General features: G+C 32.3%; 4 protein-coding genes across 8 annotated transcripts in view; 3 read left to right on the top strand and 1 right to left on the bottom strand.

Annotated features, from left to right (window-relative positions):
• Positions 1–3,986, top strand: LOC104700713 (receptor-like protein 12). Its single transcript, XM_019227558.1, has 2 exons — positions 1–744; positions 1,472–3,986. The coding sequence occupies exons 1-2, from the start codon at positions 73–75 to the stop codon at positions 3,800–3,802; spliced, it is 3,003 nt and encodes a 1,000-aa protein (XP_019083103.1). The 5' UTR covers positions 1–72; the 3' UTR covers positions 3,803–3,986.
• LOC104700714 (mediator of RNA polymerase II transcription subunit 20a) lies at positions 10,641–12,590 on the top strand. The gene is made up of 3 exons (XM_010416277.1): positions 10,641–10,733; positions 10,878–11,289; positions 12,136–12,590. The coding sequence occupies exons 1-3, from the start codon at positions 10,720–10,722 to the stop codon at positions 12,367–12,369; spliced, it is 660 nt and encodes a 219-aa protein (XP_010414579.1). The 5' UTR covers positions 10,641–10,719; the 3' UTR covers positions 12,370–12,590.
• The window catches only part of LOC104700717 (alpha carbonic anhydrase 2-like), a 12,960-nt gene continuing 6,923 nt past the window's right edge, over positions 13,802–19,838 (bottom strand). The window contains exons 1-7 of one of the 3 annotated variants that reach the window (XM_010416278.1): positions 15,931–16,098; positions 15,599–15,816; positions 15,402–15,511; positions 14,658–14,760; positions 14,363–14,530; positions 14,087–14,140; positions 13,802–13,982 (exon numbers count right to left, since the gene is read on the bottom strand). In XM_010416278.1, the coding sequence (XP_010414580.1) occupies positions 13,905–13,982; positions 14,087–14,140; positions 14,363–14,530; positions 14,658–14,760; positions 15,402–15,511; positions 15,599–15,816; positions 15,931–16,030 (831 nt within the window). In that variant the 5' untranslated portion in view covers positions 16,031–16,098 and the 3' untranslated portion in view covers positions 13,802–13,904. Of the gene's footprint in view, positions 13,983–14,086; positions 14,152–14,362; positions 14,531–14,657; positions 14,761–15,401; positions 15,512–15,598; positions 15,817–15,930; positions 16,099–19,838 lie in introns of those variants that run through there. The other 2 variants (XM_019227566.1, XM_019227567.1) reach the window with 2 other exon arrangements.
• Positions 17,700–19,823, top strand: LOC104700716. Of its 3 annotated transcripts, XM_019227564.1 has the most exons (3): positions 17,753–17,875; positions 17,954–18,256; positions 18,828–19,784. In XM_019227564.1, exons 1-3 carry the CDS (start codon positions 17,776–17,778, stop codon positions 19,502–19,504), a joined length of 1,080 nt encoding a protein of 359 aa, XP_019083109.1. In that variant the 5' UTR covers positions 17,753–17,775; the 3' UTR covers positions 19,505–19,784. The 3 variants fall into 3 exon arrangements, with proteins under 3 accessions (XP_019083108.1, XP_019083109.1, XP_019083110.1); XM_019227563.1 differs by having other exon boundaries at positions 17,700–18,256; positions 18,828–19,779; XM_019227565.1 differs by lacking the exons at positions 17,753–17,875; positions 17,954–18,256 and adding an exon at positions 18,290–18,446 and having other exon boundaries at positions 18,693–19,823.

The following is a 19,838-nucleotide window of genomic DNA, read 5'->3' on the forward strand; positions in this document are numbered from 1 at the left end:
TCGTCAGGTCGATGGAGCTTTGTACTCTATATATGGTGACCAGCAGCACTAATCTATAACATCACTACTCAAATGCTTTTTCTTTTCACAAATGTTAAATTTTCCTTATATAATCAAAAAATGAGCTTCATTCTTCGTTCCTTCTGTTTCGTTTTCCTCGTTTCAAGTTTTCTAAACACTTTTATTTCTGCTACACAACACTTGTGTAATCAAGACCAAAAAGATGCTCTTCTTGAGTTCAAGAAGGAGTTTGGGATTCAGAAGCCTACTTTTGTTTATTTTGACGTCTCCTCTTATCCAAAGACAACATCATGGGTGAATAATAGTGATTGTTGTTCGTGGGATGGTATCACGTGTGATGCTATGTCAGGCAATGTTGTCGGACTAAACCTTAGTTCCAGCTGTCTCCATGGCCAACTTGAATCCACCAGTAGTCTTTTCAGACTACTTCATCTCCGTGACTTGAACCTGGCTTACAACAATTTCACTGGTTCGCCAATCCCACCTGGTTTTGATAAACTAATGGAGTTAGAAAGACTTAACCTCGCCCGTTCATCATTTTCAGGCCCAACTCCAACCAAGCTTCTTCAGCTAACCAAGTTGGTGTCTCTCAATCTTTCTTATTCATCTTTTGCTATTGATGAATCTTTTCTTCGTCTACTTGCTCAAAACTTGAGTAACCTTAGAGAACTGGATATGAGCTTCTCGAACATTTCCTCAAAAATTCCACATGAGTTTTCAAACATGTCGTCTCTAAGATTGCTACATCTTGTCGAGTGCAACCTACTTGAGGAGTTCCCAAGCAGTATCTTTCTGATCCCCAAGTTAGAGTCCATTGCCTTAGACTACAATCTAAATCTAAGAGGCAACCTTCCCATTTTTCAAGAAAATAACTCTTTGTTAGAGATAAGCCTTTACAACACAGCCTTTTCAGGTACCATACCTGACTCCATTGGCAGCCTCAAACATTTGGTTTCTTTGACCCTTTCCTATTCTAAGTTCTCAGGAAAGATTCCTTTTTCACTTGGGAACCTTTCTCATCTCACTAATCTTGATCTTTCTTCAAATGGTTTTGTTGGTGAAGTCCCATCTTCTATTGGCAATCTAAAACAAATGACATATTTTAATGTTGAGAGAAACAAGCTTAGTGGAGACTTGACAAGTACAATACTCAATTTTACCCAACTACGTTCACTCGCTCTCTCTTCCAATCAGTTCACTGGTTCTTTCCCACCAAACATTAGCCAACTCTCCAAATTAATTTATTTTGGTGTGTGTGAGAATTATTTCACGGGAGCCACCCTTCCTTCCCTAGTCAAGATACCTTCATTGACTCACATCTATTTGGATTATAGCCAACACCAAGACCTCGTTGGGGTTGAGAATATCTCTATGTTACCTAATATACAATATATTAAGATTATTAACCGTATCGATTACAATAAAGTCAGTCCAGTTGACTTAANCAAACATGTCGTCTCTAAGATTGCTACATCTTGTCGAGTGCAACCTACTTGAGGAGTTCCCAAGCAGTATCTTTCTGATCCCCAAGTTAGAGTCCATTGCCTTAGACTACAATCTAAATCTAAGAGGCAACCTTCCCATTTTTCAAGAAAATAACTCTTTGTTAGAGATAAGCCTTTACAACACAGCCTTTTCAGGTACCATACCTGACTCCATTGGCAGCCTCAAACATTTGGTTTCTTTGACCCTTTCCTATTCTAAGTTCTCAGGAAAGATTCCTTTTTCACTTGGGAACCTTTCTCATCTCACTAATCTTGATCTTTCTTCAAATGGTTTTGTTGGTGAAGTCCCATCTTCTATTGGCAATCTAAAACAAATGACATATTTTAATGTTGAGAGAAACAAGCTTAGTGGAGACTTGACAAGTACAATACTCAATTTTACCCAACTACGTTCACTCGCTCTCTCTTCCAATCAGTTCACTGGTTCTTTCCCACCAAACATTAGCCAACTCTCCAAATTAATTTATTTTGGTGTGTGTGAGAATTATTTCACGGGAGCCACCCTTCCTTCCCTAGTCAAGATACCTTCATTGACTCACATCTATTTGGATTATAGCCAACACCAAGACCTCGTTGGGGTTGAGAATATCTCTATGTTACCTAATATACAATATATTAAGATTATTAACCGTATCGATTACAATAAAGTCAGTCCAGTTGACTTAAACATCTTCTTGCCTCTGAAGCAGTTAATATTGTTGGCACTCTTGGGAGTCCCCGTCTCAACAGCAAACATCACTTCTGATTCAGATCTTACATCACAAATGGAAGAGTTGTATTTACCAGGCTGCAACATCACTGAGTTCCCCGAGTTCATAAAATACCGAAGGAATGTAGCGTCTATAGACCTTTCAAACAACAAAATCAAAGGTCAAGTACCAGAGTGGTTGTGGAGACTTCCAAAGTTGTCCGATGTGAATCTTTCTAACAACTCTCTCAGCGGTTACAATGGATCATTCAAAGGTTATCATGGGAGTCAAATCCTTAGTGTGGATCTAAGGTCAAATTATTTTCAAGGACCAGTCTTCATCCCGTCTAAGTCTATTCTATATTTTCTTGGTTCGAAGAATAACTTCACGGGAGAGATACCTCGATCGTTATGTGAACTACGCTCTTTGTACGTCCTCGATCTATCAGACAATAACCTCCACGGGTCAGTTCCTTGGTGTTTAGAGACTCAGATGAGTTATCTTTTTGATCTAAATCTTCGTAACAATATGCTCAGCGGACATCTTCCTGAAATCTTTATGAACGCCAAGAACTTAGGGTCACTTGATGTCAGCTACAACCGAATAGAAGGAAAACTACCAGCTTCTCTTATTGGTTGTTCTGCTTTGGAAGTTCTAAATGTGGGAAGAAACAGAATCAACGACATGTTTCCTTTCCATTTGAATTCTTTGCAAAAGCTTCAAGTTCTTGTCCTCAACTCTAACAAGTTTCACGGTACGTTACATAACGCTGATGGGGTTTTCTTTGGATTTCCTGACTTGAAAATCATTGATGTGTCACATAATGACTTCATCGGTACCTTGCCTTCCGACTTCTTCGTAAACTGGACTGTGATGTCCTCCAAGAGAGATTATAATATGGAACCAGAGTACATTAGGAATACTCGTACATACCGTTACTACACTTCACTTATCTTGACGAGTAAAGGAGTGTCAATGGAGATGGATCAAGTCCTTACAATCTACACGTCCATTGATTTATCAGGAAATAAACTCCATGGCCAAATTCCTGACTCTATTGGTCTGTTGAAGGAGCTTCGTAATCTCAACATGTCTATCAATTCATTCACGGGCCACATCCCATATTCTTTGGCAAACCTGAAAAATCTCGAGTCGCTAGACCTGTCACAAAACAAGATCTCTGGTGAGATTCCTACTGAGCTTGGGGCTCTCTCTTCTCTTGAGTGGATAAACGTTTCACATAACCAGCTTGTAGGTTCCATACCACAAGGCACACAGTTTCAACGACAAAACTGCTCATCATACGAGGGAAACCCCGGACTTAATGGTCACTCCCTTAAGGATGTTTGTGGAGATATTAAAGCGACTACACCACCACAACCCGAACTGCTAAAGAGAAAAGAAGAAGAAGAAGAAAAACCATTGAGTTGGATAGCTGTATGTTTAGGCATTGCACTTGGAGTTGTATTTGGATTAGCGATGGGATACATAGTGGCTTCATACAAGAATCAGTGGTTTATGAAGACTTTTGGGCCCAAGCAAGCAAGAGGGCACCAGATCATGCTCCAACCGGTGTTTAAGAAATGACGGCGAGGCGTACCTCTGTTCAATGATATTGCTGTATAAATTTCATAAATATTACGTTGTATTTCATGAGAAAAAGCATACGTTTGATGAATCAATCAAGTTTTATGTATTACTAGAAGATGAATGTGTGGGTATATTGAAAACATATTTTTCTTGAAAGAAATGAACTTGTTTCTTAAGTAAACTTATTGTAACATGAATTTTCTTTTTTTTAATAAACTAAACTAAAAGAGACTATAGTAGTTTAGTATATCTAATTATCTCACCTACTATGATATTTAGCTCAATAAAATGCATGATCTCATCAAAACAAAACTCCAACATTAAGGCATGAAAATTCTAATCTTGCTCAATATTTTACTCTTAAAAAACATAAAAACAGAAATTACTCATTGGTTATTTGCCAAAACTCAAACACCACCTTTCGGCGATGGAGTTTGCCCAGAATGAGAATTAATTGTTGTAAATCAATTTAGTTAGCAAAAAAATTGTTGTAAATCAAGTTAGATAAAAGGTCGCATCAACCCAAAGCTTTCATAGGTGAGAGAGTGCTTGTAATTCGAAACCATTAATTTTACATCATGGCAAATTGTTATTGAGTTTTTTTTTACATAAACTAAAAAACCTTCCTATGTTGTTGACACTAACTATCTTTGAACCTCTTGTGCTCATGGGATCCTTTAATCCCCTTATATAGCATAAGAACCAAAGATACTCTTATGTTGTTGTTCCAATTTATTATTAAGCTTTAATTTTGGCATTTTCTATTTTAATTTTACCACAATTATTAAATGATACAATTACCATAATGTGGAACAACTTACAAATATGTAGGGCACAAAAAAAGCCAACTAAGAACTATAACATTTAATTTTACAATGTATGATAAAGCTATCTTAGATCTTCTCTCATTGTATGCCAAAATCTGTAATCATGAAAAAAATAAGAAACAATCAAAAAATAAAGTAGGGTTGAAATTCTAGAAAAGCAGACTTAAAACTTTATTTGTGAAAAATCAGTTGACGCTGATGCAATCTTCTTATGTATATAGTTAGATTCTAACAGAAAACATTAAGTTACACTTTTATTATGTAATACCGTCGATATGGTGCGAGAACATAGATATTGTCCACATAATCTCAGTTCGGGAAAGAGTTAGAACATGGGAGGGAGAAATAGCTGTGTCGTCTCTATTTCAAAAGGAAAAAGAGGGAAACAACGAAGGTGCTTTGTGTGAATTTTCTCCTTTGGAGACAAGAAAACAGAACAAACAATTAGTTTACGAACAAGTGTGTATTGCATCACCATCTCGTTTTGAGGTGCTTCATGATGATGGGGAAAATGGGGAAGATTATCCAGTTAAAATGGCGAAGACTACGGTGGTGTTTAGGAGTGGACAAATGATTACTTGTGCTATGTTGGTGGAGAATTGTCCAAGTGAATCTTGTTGTTCATTCGTATCGGCATCAAACTTTGTCGAGGAAAAGAGGAAATTGTGGAGAGATGCTTTTTGGAGATTTTTAATGAGATATTACTGTTGGAGGAACACTCATGTTTTGAAACTATACCAACGTTAGGACAATCATGAAAGATTTTCAAGCTGTTATTCAGTTTGGTTCTCTAACGGATATGGGGTCTCAATGTCCATTATTCACGTGGTGTAACAAGAGGGATGAAGGTGTAGCGTATAAAAAAGCTGGATAGAGTGATTGTGAATATGGATTGGCTTGGGCATATCCGCAATCTTACCGTGTATTTGAAGCTGGGGTTGTTCTGATCATTGAAGAGGACAGATCTATTTACAACCAGCTACTCAAAGACCGAAGACTACATTTAAATTCGCAATTGTTATTTCTTTGGTGACTGAAATTTTGGAACATTCTTATTGGCAGCCTCATAAGAGAACACTGTTATTAATATTCAAATTCATATATTCTATGTTTTATCGAGTAACCATAACTATTTTGCATGTTTCTTACGGAAACATTAAAATATAATTTTTATTACTCAATAATTAAATTATTTAATTTAATTATCTATTAATAAACAATCAGATTTGAAAATCATTTTTTGGATATAACCTAATTAAATGATTTAATATTTTTCTTTATACCATTTAAATCTTTTGAGTTTTTTCGGTTTTTTTAAGATTTTCTATAATTAGAGGAATATTAGATGAAACCTTTCATTATGGAAAATATAATTAAATTTCTAATCTGAATATATCTATTTTTTTAAAGGATATTTTGAGGTATGAGTATTCTTGAGGAAATGTGTTTATGGTGTTTGAATATGCCATTATAAAACTTTAGTTGTGGAAGAATAGTCTTGGTTTGTAAATTGAAATACTAAATTTACTAGATTAAGACCCGTACTAGAGCACGGGTTAAAATTTATTTTATTTATATTGTAATTTTTATATAAAATATAATTTATGTGATTGTTTTTAAAAGTTTTTTTAGATAAAACATTATGCAATAAAATCATATGCTAAATATGATGGCTTGAAAAAAGACACATATTTTGTAAAATTTATATTGTTAATGATTCTAGATAAGTACCCGTGCTATAACACTTATTATTATTTTTTATACAAAATTTAGTATATTATATATTTTAAAATAAAATTTTAATATGTTGTATTAGTTTATGTATGTGAAGTTAGTTCAACAATGTATAATCTAAATCATGACTTGAATTATAAAAAATAATTTTGTAAATTTGGTTTTTAAAAAGCGAGTTGTTATATTATGAGTACTTTAATATATTGTTATACTTTTTTTTTAATATACTTGGTTTCTTGACATTGTTATAACAAATTTAAGTTAAGAATTCATTCCAAATTTAAGAATTCAGAATATAAGAATGAACGAGTTCGCTTTGACCGTTAAGAGTCGGTAACCCGTTTCTACTTTTTATATCAAGTTTCAATATTTTAAAAATATTTCAAAATAAATTATTTAAAGTTTATTATATAATCTAAAATTATAAAATTCAACAAAAAAATATGAAATAGAATTTAAATATTGAAATTTTGACCCGTTACTCAGTAAATTTTTTAATTCAATAGATATTATTTTTAAGGAATAATATTACTAAAGCTTGAATATTTTATAGATTGAACCATTTATATTTGTTTTTAAAAATTTAACTTATGGTATATCCAGAAATAAAACTATTTTTTAATTATAATAGATAATATTATAATTTATTTGTTTCACAAAATAGACTCATATATAAAAATAAGAGGTGAAATATAATGATAATTAACAAATTAATATGTTAAATTAGATATCAAATGATTTTCTTTGATAAATACTTTAATAAAGGAAATTAATATAATAAGTTAGATGATATAAAATGTTTTTTTAAAATATTCCCTTTATGATTTGTGGAAACAACGTACTTTAGTAACGTACTTCCGTTTTAGGGGATGTGACATCACCTATTATGTATTTATGTATAGGGCTCGATACTTGTAATGTTGTAATGGTTTCCAAACAATTTTTGGTAGAATATTTTAATAACTATTTTTATTAAAAATATGATATACGTAAGATTTTTCTTAAAGAATAATAGACGTGATATAATTAAAAAATGAAATGAAAATATTTAATATTTTATTGAAAGAAAAAAAACACAATGGCATGTAACTGTAAATAAAATATCAAAATGAGAGTAAATTATTAACTAGTGTATCGAGCTATGTAATAGTGATATTTTATCATAATATCGAAAAATATAATCTTTAATGTATGTAAATCTTTTTTTAATTCAATAACCCCTCTTAAATTTGTTTTTTAAGTTTAAGGGCAAACTTTGTTAAATTATTAATGTTGTACAGGAATGGAATTATTTGGGATGTATAAATGTAATTCTAAAAAGTACTAGACAGTGACCCTTGTTGTACTGAGAAATATTTACGTAAATTTAAATTTGTTAGTTACAAAATAATAGTGAAAAATTATTTATTCTATTCATTTTATAATGTTATATATTTAATTTACTTAGTTTTATACTATGATTTTGACCAGTATTTGAGTACCATTATTTTTGCTTGGATATAATATCAAAATTCTTTAATTATAATTTCGGTAAAGTCTAAGAAACCCTAACAAAACCTATATTGACTAGTGATCTTGTATTACAAATTGATGCACTCATGTGCAGAGATCTTAATATACCAAATTTACATTAGTGATTGGTGTTAATATTAACACCATTGTAGTTAATATTATTTAAAAACTTGGAGATCCAACTACAAAACGACAAGCAGTTTGATGCAACATTGCTTTTTTTTTTCTTTTAGTTTCTGTTTGCGATTTTATTTAATAGGTAGGGTATTGTAGGAATCTTTATTTAAATCGCTGCCGTTTCTCTGACTCTTTTTCTAGAGGGATACTCCGAAGTAAACAAAACAGGTATGAAAGCTATAGTTGTAAACCACAATCTAATTTATTGGTATAACATGTTAATATATATTAACTTTATATACCAAATTTACAATTAAAATATATATTTTTTATTGTCAAAGTTTTATTTATAGGTTAAAATTCTTTTATATATATATATATAGGTTAAATTAGATCCGTATTTGCAAACATCAGGGCGCATGCTGAATTTGGGCAATATGTGTAGAATCCAGAAAAAAAAAAAGAATGAGGTAAGTTCTTTTTTTTTTTCCTTTTTTTAATCTCCTATATATTAAAAGAAAAACATTCTGGAGATAAAACTGATGTGTCATCGCCAGAGAGCTTCATATCTAATTTATTATTCACCCTTAGTATTCCATAAAATTACATAAAACTGTCACTCCTATATACCATTGCTATATATATATATATATTTTTTTTCTTTTTTTTCTCAACTACCACTGATATTCAATTATCTATATACATAATATTTTGCTCCTAAAAATTCTAAAATTGGTAAATATTATTCAAAAATTGATAAATATTATCCCCTACATATTTTCAAAATTAAATTAATTTCACTATGTATTGAAATATAATAATATAAATATATTATGAAATGTAAAAATATATATATTTAAAATCATATCTTCAAAAATATAAATAATTTTACCTTTCTAATAATTTTATAAAGCTCTAATGGTAAAAGAATCGAATATCATTCAATATATAAGGGATTTACATTAAATTGTCATTAGTATAACTAAGGAATATTTCATTCAAAAGTTGAAGTAAATCTATACTATTAATTGGGGAATACACTTAAAGGTTAAACAAAAAAAAATCATATCAAATATCTATTTTGCCAAACTGACTCAATTTACATATTAAGAGGAAGATTAAACAACAGATTTATTATATTTTAGGAAATCGTTCAAATTAGTTCCATAATAATCAGGTTATGAGAATTTTGTGTGGGTATATTCATGTATGACAAAATACATGACGAGAATTTTGGGAACAGGAATTCAAGCAGAACACATGCAAAAATACTATTTACTCATGTGAATTACGATGAATGGGATTTTTTCGGGTCAAAAAAATTTAAACGTTGCAATCAGACATATTAAATGGGTTTGATCGCTTGACAATTATATTTAGGTCATCTGAAAATTCTACGATATGCAACGAGATGGGTATGGACAAGCAGGCATGACCACGGGTACGATTACTGTTTATTAACTATCGGTTATGGATATATACGGTTGTGGTTATTTGATGATATGATACAGTTGATATTTTTTGATGATATGATATAGTTAATATTATTTATTTTCAATTGATATGCTCTTTCAGTGTAATCGTATATCTATATATTATATTATATATCTTATATCATATTAAATATATAATTATTAGTATATTTATTACGGTAAAAAATTTATAGTTCAACTATCTGGTTGACCAACAGTTTTGATAGGATTACAGTAAATTAACGGTTACAATTAATATAAATTTAACCATATATTTACGATTAACAATTAAGATTTCTAATTGTTATGTACGGCTATAGTCCAAAATAGGGTTATGGTTTAGTTTTTATCATGCTTAAGGACAAGATCATTTTCTCTCATTGTCTTTCTATTTAGTTTTTAGTTGTCTTCTTTATCGATATTTAAAAAATCATCATTCATTTGTGTCTGATCAGAAGTGAAACTAAACCAAATATCAAACTGCTATGCATTCAAATAATTATGTATGTTATGCCAGATAAATATTTAAAGTTAATAAAAATGAAATTTATAAACAGAGAATACGGGTATTCAGTCTAAATCTATTAAAATAAATATAGTCGAACATGTAAGTATTTAAAAGAGAACGGTTATGGAACGAAATTTTTTGATGCATACAGAACAAGACGAGTATCTCATTCCAAATTATATATATCTAGGTTTAATATGTGAAATAAATAAAACTGAAACCGAATCCAAATTTGATTTAACACCCTTAAACAAACAGTTAGAAATATTTAGATTAGTTTAGAATAATATACACGTAATATCACTTATCTAAATTATATCTTAATTTTTTCTTATATATATTACTCATGCAGATGTGAGTAGAAGTTTACATAAAAAATTTCTAATTTAAAAAATAATATGTAAAAACAATCCGTATATACGTGCGGATCCGAACCTAGTTGTTTTTGTAAATGTAGATTTTGATATGAAGTAGAGTATTGTTTATGTAGAGAATTTGTGTATAAAATATTAGGTTTTAGCGATAATTTTATTTTTTTTTAATTTCTGAAATAATAATAAATAATTTTATTATATAACTTCAAAAATATTATTTTATTATTCTGTAAGGTCAATATAAAATTTTCTATTGTTAGTTATTAATGAACTAAAATACAGTTTTAAATTCGCACTTGTTTATTTACTTTAATTTTGGTTGGGTCAGTGCGAAATTGTAGCTTTCAGTCTTCCTCCTTCCTCAACAACAATGCCTGTCAAATGGTAACGTTTCGATGCGATTTGCAAAAACTGAATCATATCATATCAAATCAAATCAAATTCATTCATACAAACCTTCAAAGTCTCCAACTTTTCTCGTTCCCTTTAGTAATTAATCTCTGGGTGTTTTATTTGTTGGTTCTCTAGGGTTTTACACTGGCAACCAAATCAAGGTTCAACAGTAAGCAGCCAAATCCTAAACGAAGCTACACAATGCGTAGAGAGCATCAATGGTGTCAAAGAAGGAAGATGGAAAGCTACTCTCAACTATTACAAACCCTTGTTACGAGACCAGACTAATCAAGCCGAGTTCCCTCGTGATTTCTTAGGGATCTCACTCGCTGATCAGCCCAACAAGTACTACTTCATCATCAGGTCTCAGAGGATTGTGCTTGAAGCTGATTCGTCGATTCAATTGATCATGGAGAGGCTTCAGTCTTATAAATCCAAAGTTGCCCTTTACTTTGAAGGGTTTCAGTATCAGCTTGGTGATTTTAGATTGAGAGTTGGTAAAGTTGTTCCTACTCATTCTGAGAATGTTAGAGGAATCGTCATGGAGGTAAAACAAAGATTTGAGCTTTTTAAGAGTTTGAGCAATTGAGATAGGTGAATAACAACAATGTTTGGTGCATATAGATGATTAGAATCCTTGTTCTTGATTGTCTTGTTATAGATGATGGGTCTTGATGCTATTTTACAGTGTTGGAGCTTTAGCAATTGAGATAGGTGAATGCCAATGTTAACAGAGATGAAGAAAAGTGAACAATGTATTTTTTTTGTAGTCTCTTTTGGTGATAATGGGTCTTGATGCTGATTTAAAATGTTAGAGCTTTGAGAAATTGAGATAGGTGAATGAAAATGTTAACATAGATGATGAAAAGTGTACAATGTTAGATGCATATAGGAAAATTGTTGTAGTCTCTTTTGGTGGAGATGATCCTTGATGCTAATTTCAGTGTTAGAGCTTGAGCAATTGAAACTAGTGATCAACAATGTTTGATGTGTTTAGTTGATGAAGTCCATGTTCTAGATTGTATATTGTTAACAGAGTTCCTTGTAAAATGTTAAGACAGATGAATGAAAATTGAACAATATTGATTATGCATCTCCAAGTTTCTTCAGTCTTGTTTTGTGTAATCTCAACTTGGAGTTTATGGGTTGTAACTATGTTGATGTATCGAGATGATGAAAAACCCCTTGCTATTATTTTTAATTCCGATTGTCTCAATGCTAATCTAATCACCAAAAGGGTACATGGAGCGTCCCTTTTGGTGATGATCCTTGATCCTATTTGATGCATCTAGAAGTTTTCTAAATCCAGTTTGTCTTGTTTCTTGTAATTTCAGTGTGGAGTTTGTGTGTTGTATATCTTGTAACTAAAGACTCTCTGTGTGTATCATTGCAGGTGGAGTATCTTCCTATATCATCAATGGAAAAGTCAAGAAAAGTGATGGAGGAGTTCTTGGAGATATGGCATGAAGCTCTGTCTAAAAGGTCGTTGCCTGGTAAGTTTGTGAACATAGATCTCAACTTTGGGGAGTTTGGACTTGGAGACAATTACACTCCACAGCACACCGCTGTTCGATATGCTCTCGTGATGGCTCACATGATTGCTACGGTTCAAGCTGTGAGAGGCTAAACAAAAGACACAGCTTTGTATCTTAGGTAAAAAGACTTCTGCGTTTCGCAATATTAGTGATATCGCTAGTCATTTTATGTAGAAGAAACATTGAGAAAAATAGACTTTGAGAAAGAGTTGATAGACCAAGTTGCTTTGCTAACTCCAGGAAAAAAAATTGAGATTGTAGCAGATTGTTGTTTGAATTTCGATTAATGTTCAAAACGTTTTGGTTTGTTTTATGATTGTGAATCTTGAATTGTGTGGATACAATTCCGAATTGTGTGGCCAGAGATCGTGGTTCAGAATTTGTAGGTTTGGGGGGGATACACATCGTTTTTTCCAAGTAAAAAATGGAGAGAACCCTTCTTTGTGGCCATGTTGTACATATAGCAAAGCCCAAACTGACTGCAAATAAAGGTGTTAAAACAGGCGACCGTCTCATTAGGCACATCACACCCTGCGATGGGCCAAAATAGTTTGATTTCTGATGAATCAATCCGCAAGACCGGTGACATATTGGAAGCCTAAAAATTACAGTAAAACTTCTATAAATTAGTATTCTATAAATTAATAAACAAGATAAATTGTTAATTTTTAAAATTAACAAAATTTAATAAAATAATAGTTTTTTAAAATCTCCGTATAATAAAATATAGTCTTAATAATATCATAAATTAATAATTATATAAATTTATACATACATATATATATATATATATATAATATGCTTGAATTTTATCCTAGAATTTATTTATCTAAAACAATTAGTATGGTGTACTTTCTGAATATAATGTTATAAAATACCCCTACTCTATAACATCACACAAAAATAGCTAAATATGCATAATTTTATTTTGATAGTTTTGTAAGCTATTAAAAACGACAATTGAGATCATTATTCATAAATATAGATTTATGTATGCCATGTGTATAAGTGAATTTATCTATAGCATTTGTAATTTATTGTCAATAATTTTTTTCTTCTAAATCTTCAAATTTCAATTCCAAAATCATGATAACATTCTAAAGTCCAATCTTATTGTCTCAATTTCACAATTTTTAAGAATAAAAAATAAAAAATATTTCTTTTATTATTTTATACTATAAGATAATAGATATTCATTTATAGAAAAAATAATATCACTATAAATTAAGAAAATATCATAGTCCCAACATTATTAATTTATAGAGGTTTTACGATATATATATATATATATATGTGTGTGTGTGCTTAAGGTTTAAGAAAATAATGTAGAAAATAGTATATTTTACATGGTTTTCATGAAAAGACATAATAAGATAGAGTGGTAGAGGAAAATTTAATGTAAAATAAATATAAGACAAAAGGAAAAGAAAAAAAAAAGCATACATTCCCTATATATATATATGTGTGTTTGTTTATAAGTGCACTAAGGTACTCTTGTATATACAGAGAATATTCTTACAATTTTTTTGGTTGTCAATTGACAAATTATCAATTTTTATTTGATTGTACATACACCATAATCTCCCTAGAATTTACACTCTTTATCGTGGAAAAAAAAACTGAATAATCATGAAGATTTTGGCCTGTATAAGTGTATCACACGCTTATTTGTAGGTTGAACCGGCCTCGCATTTGAATTCGAATCCTGCAAATTGTATATCAAAAATATATATTTCACTTCTACAAAATAAGTTGTAATATTGTCATATTGTGAAACTTATTAATTATAATTATTTATATAAAACTCACATCATGAACAGCTACTCGGAGTAAATTCACTTGGCTTTTCGACACAGTTCGTATCTACAAATTACCTAAAAATATTGATTAAACGATATAAAACTAAAAGATAAAAGAACAAAATTTAAAGATAATACTGAATCCTCTAGAAGACATTAAAACTTAAGAAAAAAAAAATGATATCACTATTAAAAAAAGAAAAAAAAACATATGAAATAAAAATAAACTTCTAATTATGATTTGTAACTACAAAACTGTATACAAGTTACCAATCAAGTGTAGTACCTTTTTCAAGATGGTCCATGTAATATTTTGCGTACAAGGAGGAGTGGTAAGTGATCCAATATATCTATAATAGTTCCTGCTCTCAGTCTTAATTTTATTTGGATCGATCATTACTACATTTCTCTCGGCATCATGTTGATCTGTAATGGCCACCAATTTTTGTTCCAACTAACAAAAACAAAACACAAAAATTGGTTAAAGATATTTATTATTTAGATAACTAAAAGCATGGGCAAAAAAAAAAAAAACTAAAAACTTAATTCTGGCAATAGGTAATAATTCTGGCAATTTATACCAATTTGAGAAAGGAGTTTGGTCTTCCGATTTTGTACAGAACTGTGACTACAGCCATACTTCCGTTCTTGCTTTCGTGAACCATGTGCAGCTCTAAAGCAAACCTGTCATTTATTATTTACCATATTCAAAGAATTAGTAACACAAGTAAAGAACATATTATATTTATATATACATATATCAACAAAGTTTTGTCCTTCAGAAATATATTTTGATTTTATATAAAATTGATGTTATTTGTTAATTTTTACTCTTATATATGCATATTATTACACACAAGACACAACTATGTATGAACGTGTGGATATAAAAAAGTTTATAAAACAATAATCAATACTCAATTTTTAGGCATTTATAACAATAATGGAACTAAAAAAAATATATAAATTAAGAACAAGTCATTGAGCGGGTTGTAATCTAGGAGAATGAAAATATTAAGAAAGTTATATAAGAATCTGTTTTATACTAATAATTAAATTTATTGGTATGTTATTTTTTTATCAAAAATATAACTATTGGTATGTGTTAATAGAGACTACATATATTATGATAATCAAATCTTTAATTTATATATCTGCACATCATGTAGGTCATATAGTTAGTATACTAACAAGGAAAATAATATTCTAATTTATAAATAATTTGTACCTTTTTTCAACTATAGTTTATAAATATGCCAACTATAGGGGAGAATGCCAATGAACAAAGGTACAAAATGATTAAAAGTTAGAATATAATTTTGTACCTTTTTCCATTGACAGTATGTTCAGAGGGAGAATGCCAATGAAGCTGTAGGAGTTTATATTCAGTTCCATTGATCTTAAAACTTCCTGCCCCTTCTTCTCCAAATTTCAGCTGAGAAAAATAAATAAGAGTTACATATAAAGGTATGAAAATTTATAAACGAGGGATAGACATAATATGGGTAAGTAAAATATATACCATCATGTCATGGCCTCTATTTTTGAGAGTGGCATTAGAAGGTTTGTAGTTTCTACTAAGCTTTCCAAGATGAGAAACAAGTTTAACTCTTTTGTTCGTAAGATCAATTGGAGATTGCATCTCTCCTTTGCCGCACATATTCCATTCTGGTTTCAGTTTTCCCCAGTTCTTTGGCCCGTTCTCTTTGTTATGCTCGTAGCTGAATTCGCTTTCATCCTCTACATCAAATGCATTAGATAATTATTTTATAAATTCAAAACAAGAAAACTTGTAAGGCGTCATATATTGTAGGGAAAAAAAACAATCAAGATATGATCAATCATATGGCTTACCAACTTCTCTATCATTTTTCGCAGCACTTGAACACGAAACAATGGTGCCGAGGATGGTGAGAATTATAAAGAAGAAGCACCTTATTGAAGATTTATCCATGTTTAAGAGAGAAAGAGAGAGGGATGATTCTTCTTACATCTTGGATGTAAAGATATATATATAGGATATGAAGTGTTTGTAATAGAAATATATAAGATTTGCAAATAGAATAAAGAAAAAGAATTTTGCTACGTCCCTGATTTTTTTTTTAAACCAGTCAATAAAAAGACGTAGTTTTTGTTTGCTATACCCTCTGTAAAAAAATGGGAGGATAAAACTTCCCTCTGCTTAGATGAAATGAAAAGAGAGGACAAGAGCAACAAAGAAATTATCTAATATTACAACTTACAAACATATATTTATCTTATCTTTAGCTTCTTCTTTTTATCCTTCAAAAATAAATTTCATATTTCCTATTTATAAAAACAAACTCAAATTTGTTCTTCTCTAATCTAAGTTATTCTCAATTATTTTGTGAACAAACATTCACTCAATTATCTATTTATTGTACTCAACTTAATTTCCTTACCAATTTTTGTTAACTATACTAGATGTTTTTTTACCAATCACACCCATAGTTGATGATATTATAAGTGCATTACAGTTTTGTACGCGAGCTAAGTAGTCGTCACGTTTTTTTTTTCTTTTCCTCTTATATTATTTCAACGCCAACCCAGACGGCATGCTTGACTACTTAGATATGCATATTTAGTTTCTCCTTTACATTGATGTGATGAGGAGCAAAATTATTTGGCGAATGGGAACAAAAGGAATGAAGCAACATAGATATGCCAACATAGAAATTGAATCATGAGAGGGAAACTGTTTGATTTTTTAGTCTAAATTAATAATTGAATATTAATTAATATGGGTGGTTGGTATATTGGTTGAAAACACCATATTCGGCGTTGCTCCAAACCTGTATTAGTATATGTCATGAAGAGTATATTTGGTTGCTGAAAACACCATATTTGGTTGAAAACACCATATTTTAGTATATGTCATGAAGAGTATTGGACAGGGAGAAAAGCAAAACCAAACCTGTATTTCCTCAGGTCGGCGTTGCTCCGGCGCGTCGTCACTCACGAACACCATATTCGGTTTTGTTCCATCTCTAGCTAGCCATTAAACCAACTTTGAGTATTAATCGGTGGTTTATTCGACATGGATCTGGGATCCAAAATTGAAGAAAATTCTGGTGAGTTGCTTCCTCCGTCAAGTCTCAACCGGAGATCTTCATCGCCTCTCCTTGCTTGCTTAGAAACTTCAGTTCCAGATCCACGATGGCCTAGCAAGCATCGTTGGTCGGCGTCGGATTTAGAGGTTGCAAACCAAATCACCATATCCTCTGCTCCCGACTCTTCTTCTTCACCGCCGGTGAAGTCTCTCCTTCCCACGGCTGTTGAGAAATCGCTGGTCTCTGTTCATTCTACTACTCCGGTGGCATCGATATCCAAAGTGGTGGATGGTGTCTCGCCGGAAGATACCCACTGCTCTTCTCACGATGCCGTAAGTCAACCTCCTCCGAAGGTTCCATCATTACCACTTAACGCCGAGCCTGAACCGGTGTCTTCAAACAAGCTTTCATCTGAACCGTGGAGATTGTTGTTGATGCATCTAACAAACCCAATGCCCCTAAGGATTTGGTTTCTCCACCTCTGAAAGGAGCTTGGGCGAAGAAGCTAAAGTATACCTCTTCATCCACCTCGCAACAAGCTGCGAATGGAGTAACAATATCTGGACCGAGGAAAAATCTTCCTGAATCATCACAGGAAGATAATCTAAGGTTTCCTTAAGCTGCTAAAATGGATCCGGCAGCAAGAAATCTTTACAGAGCTACCTCACCGGAGTATATGGAAGACGGTACTCCAAAAGTAACAATTCCGAGTCATGTCTTGTTGCAAGGTATTGAGAATCAGAAGGAATATGTTTTAGGTCAGTTCTATAGATGTAGTCCTCCTCCTAATGGCTTGATTCATGCAGTGTTAAATAGAATTTGGGGTAGAAAGTGTAAGATCTTTATGCGCAAGTTAGATGGTTCAAGATTTCTCTTCCATATCCCAGATGCTTCAACCATAGCGTGGGTTCTCCAAAGAGGAATATGGCATGTTGATGATTGTCTTATGTTTGTTGCTCCTTGGTCTGATGCAGAAACATTTGATCTCCTAGAGATATCAACTATTCCTGTCTGGGTAACACTCAAAAATATACCACACAGGTTGTACTCAATTCCAGGAATTAGTCATATTGCATCAGGTTTAGGTGCTCCTATGGCTACGTATAAACCAAGACTTGACCCTTCCTTAATGGGGNCCGAGGAAAAATCTTCCTGAATCATCACAGGAAGATAATCTAAGGTTTCCTTAAGCTGCTAAAATGGATCCGGCAGCAAGAAATCTTTACAGAGCTACCTCACCGGAGTATATGGAAGACGGTACTCCAAAAGTAACAATTCCGAGTCATGTCTTGTTGCAAGGTATTGAGAATCAGAAGGAATATGTTTTAGGTCAGTTCTATAGATGTAGTCCTCCTCCTAATGGCTTGATTCATGCAGTGTTAAATAGAATTTGGGGTAGAAAGTGTAAGATCTTTATGCGCAAGTTAGATGGTTCAAGATTTCTCTTCCATATCCCAGATGCTTCAACCATAGCGTGGGTTCTCCAAAGAGGAATATGGCATGTTGATGATTGTCTTATGTTTGTTGCTCCTTGGTCTGATGCAGAAACATTTGATCTCCTAGAGATATCAACTATTCCTGTCTGGGTAACACTCAAAAATATACCACACAGGTTGTACTCAATTCCAGGAATTAGTCATATTGCATCAGGTTTAGGTGCTCCTATGGCTACGTATAAACCAAGACTTGACCCTTCCTTAATGGGGGAGGCCAAGATATTGGTGGAAGTGGAGCTGAGTAAAGCTTTCCCTCCTAGGATTGCTGCAGCTGACAAAAGGGGTAACATTTCTATGGTGAATGTTGAGTATGCTTGGATCCCAGCGGTTTGTGGAGATTGTGGACAGTTAGGGCATAAGGCCTCCCGCTGTTTGCACCCCCATCTGCCGAATGAAAAAATTACTCAGCTGGTTTCAAAAGATGTCACCGCTCCTACTATTGTAAGTATTTCTAGTCTCTGTGCTTTGGTATCACCAATCACTCTTCCATCTGAGCCTCCAGTTGCTCCTATTACCACAACCACAAAAATCCAACTCGATACAGCTCTAGCAGTTGATGCTAGCCAAATCCAAGTCATAGAGGAAAGCACCGAGGTGGCAGATTGTCATACAATTGTTGAAGCTGGAATTGTAACTGAGGCTGTTTACTCAGTTGAAACAGTTACTGAAATAGCAGGCTCACATGAACATGCTCTTAGTGAACGTGAGGTAAGACATGTCATGACTAACAACAGGTTTAACCATTTGGGGTCTTCGTTTTCAGATGGAGAGTCACTTGAGTCAGATGGAGATTCAATTGAGTCCGATGATTCCGACACTGAGTCGAGAATATTGGATCAAATGACTCCGGCTGGACAATGAATTTTGCGTGAAAGACCAGTTCAACCTTCCATCAAAGCTAAGGAGATACAAGAATCTTCTAATGCTCGAGGAAGGGGTAACCGAGGACGTGGGAATCGTGGACGCGGGAATCGTGGACACGGGAACCATGGGCGTGGTTAGTTGTCCTGTCATGAAGAGATAAGAAGCTAACCGAAGCGGAAGATTCGGTTACCAACTTTATTCTACTTGTAATATGGGCATCTGTTTGTATTAATTTCTTGTTTTTAAGAACTGTATGACTTAGCACAGTCATGGCTTCTGTATCACGAACTTGTTATGAATAAAAGAGAGGTTTCTCGTATATAAAAAAAAA

This window comes from Camelina sativa, chromosome 7 (genome assembly GCF_000633955.1).
Source record: "Camelina sativa cultivar DH55 chromosome 7, Cs, whole genome shotgun sequence".
In the NCBI taxonomy this organism is placed as follows: Eukaryota; Viridiplantae; Streptophyta; class Magnoliopsida; order Brassicales; family Brassicaceae; genus Camelina; species Camelina sativa.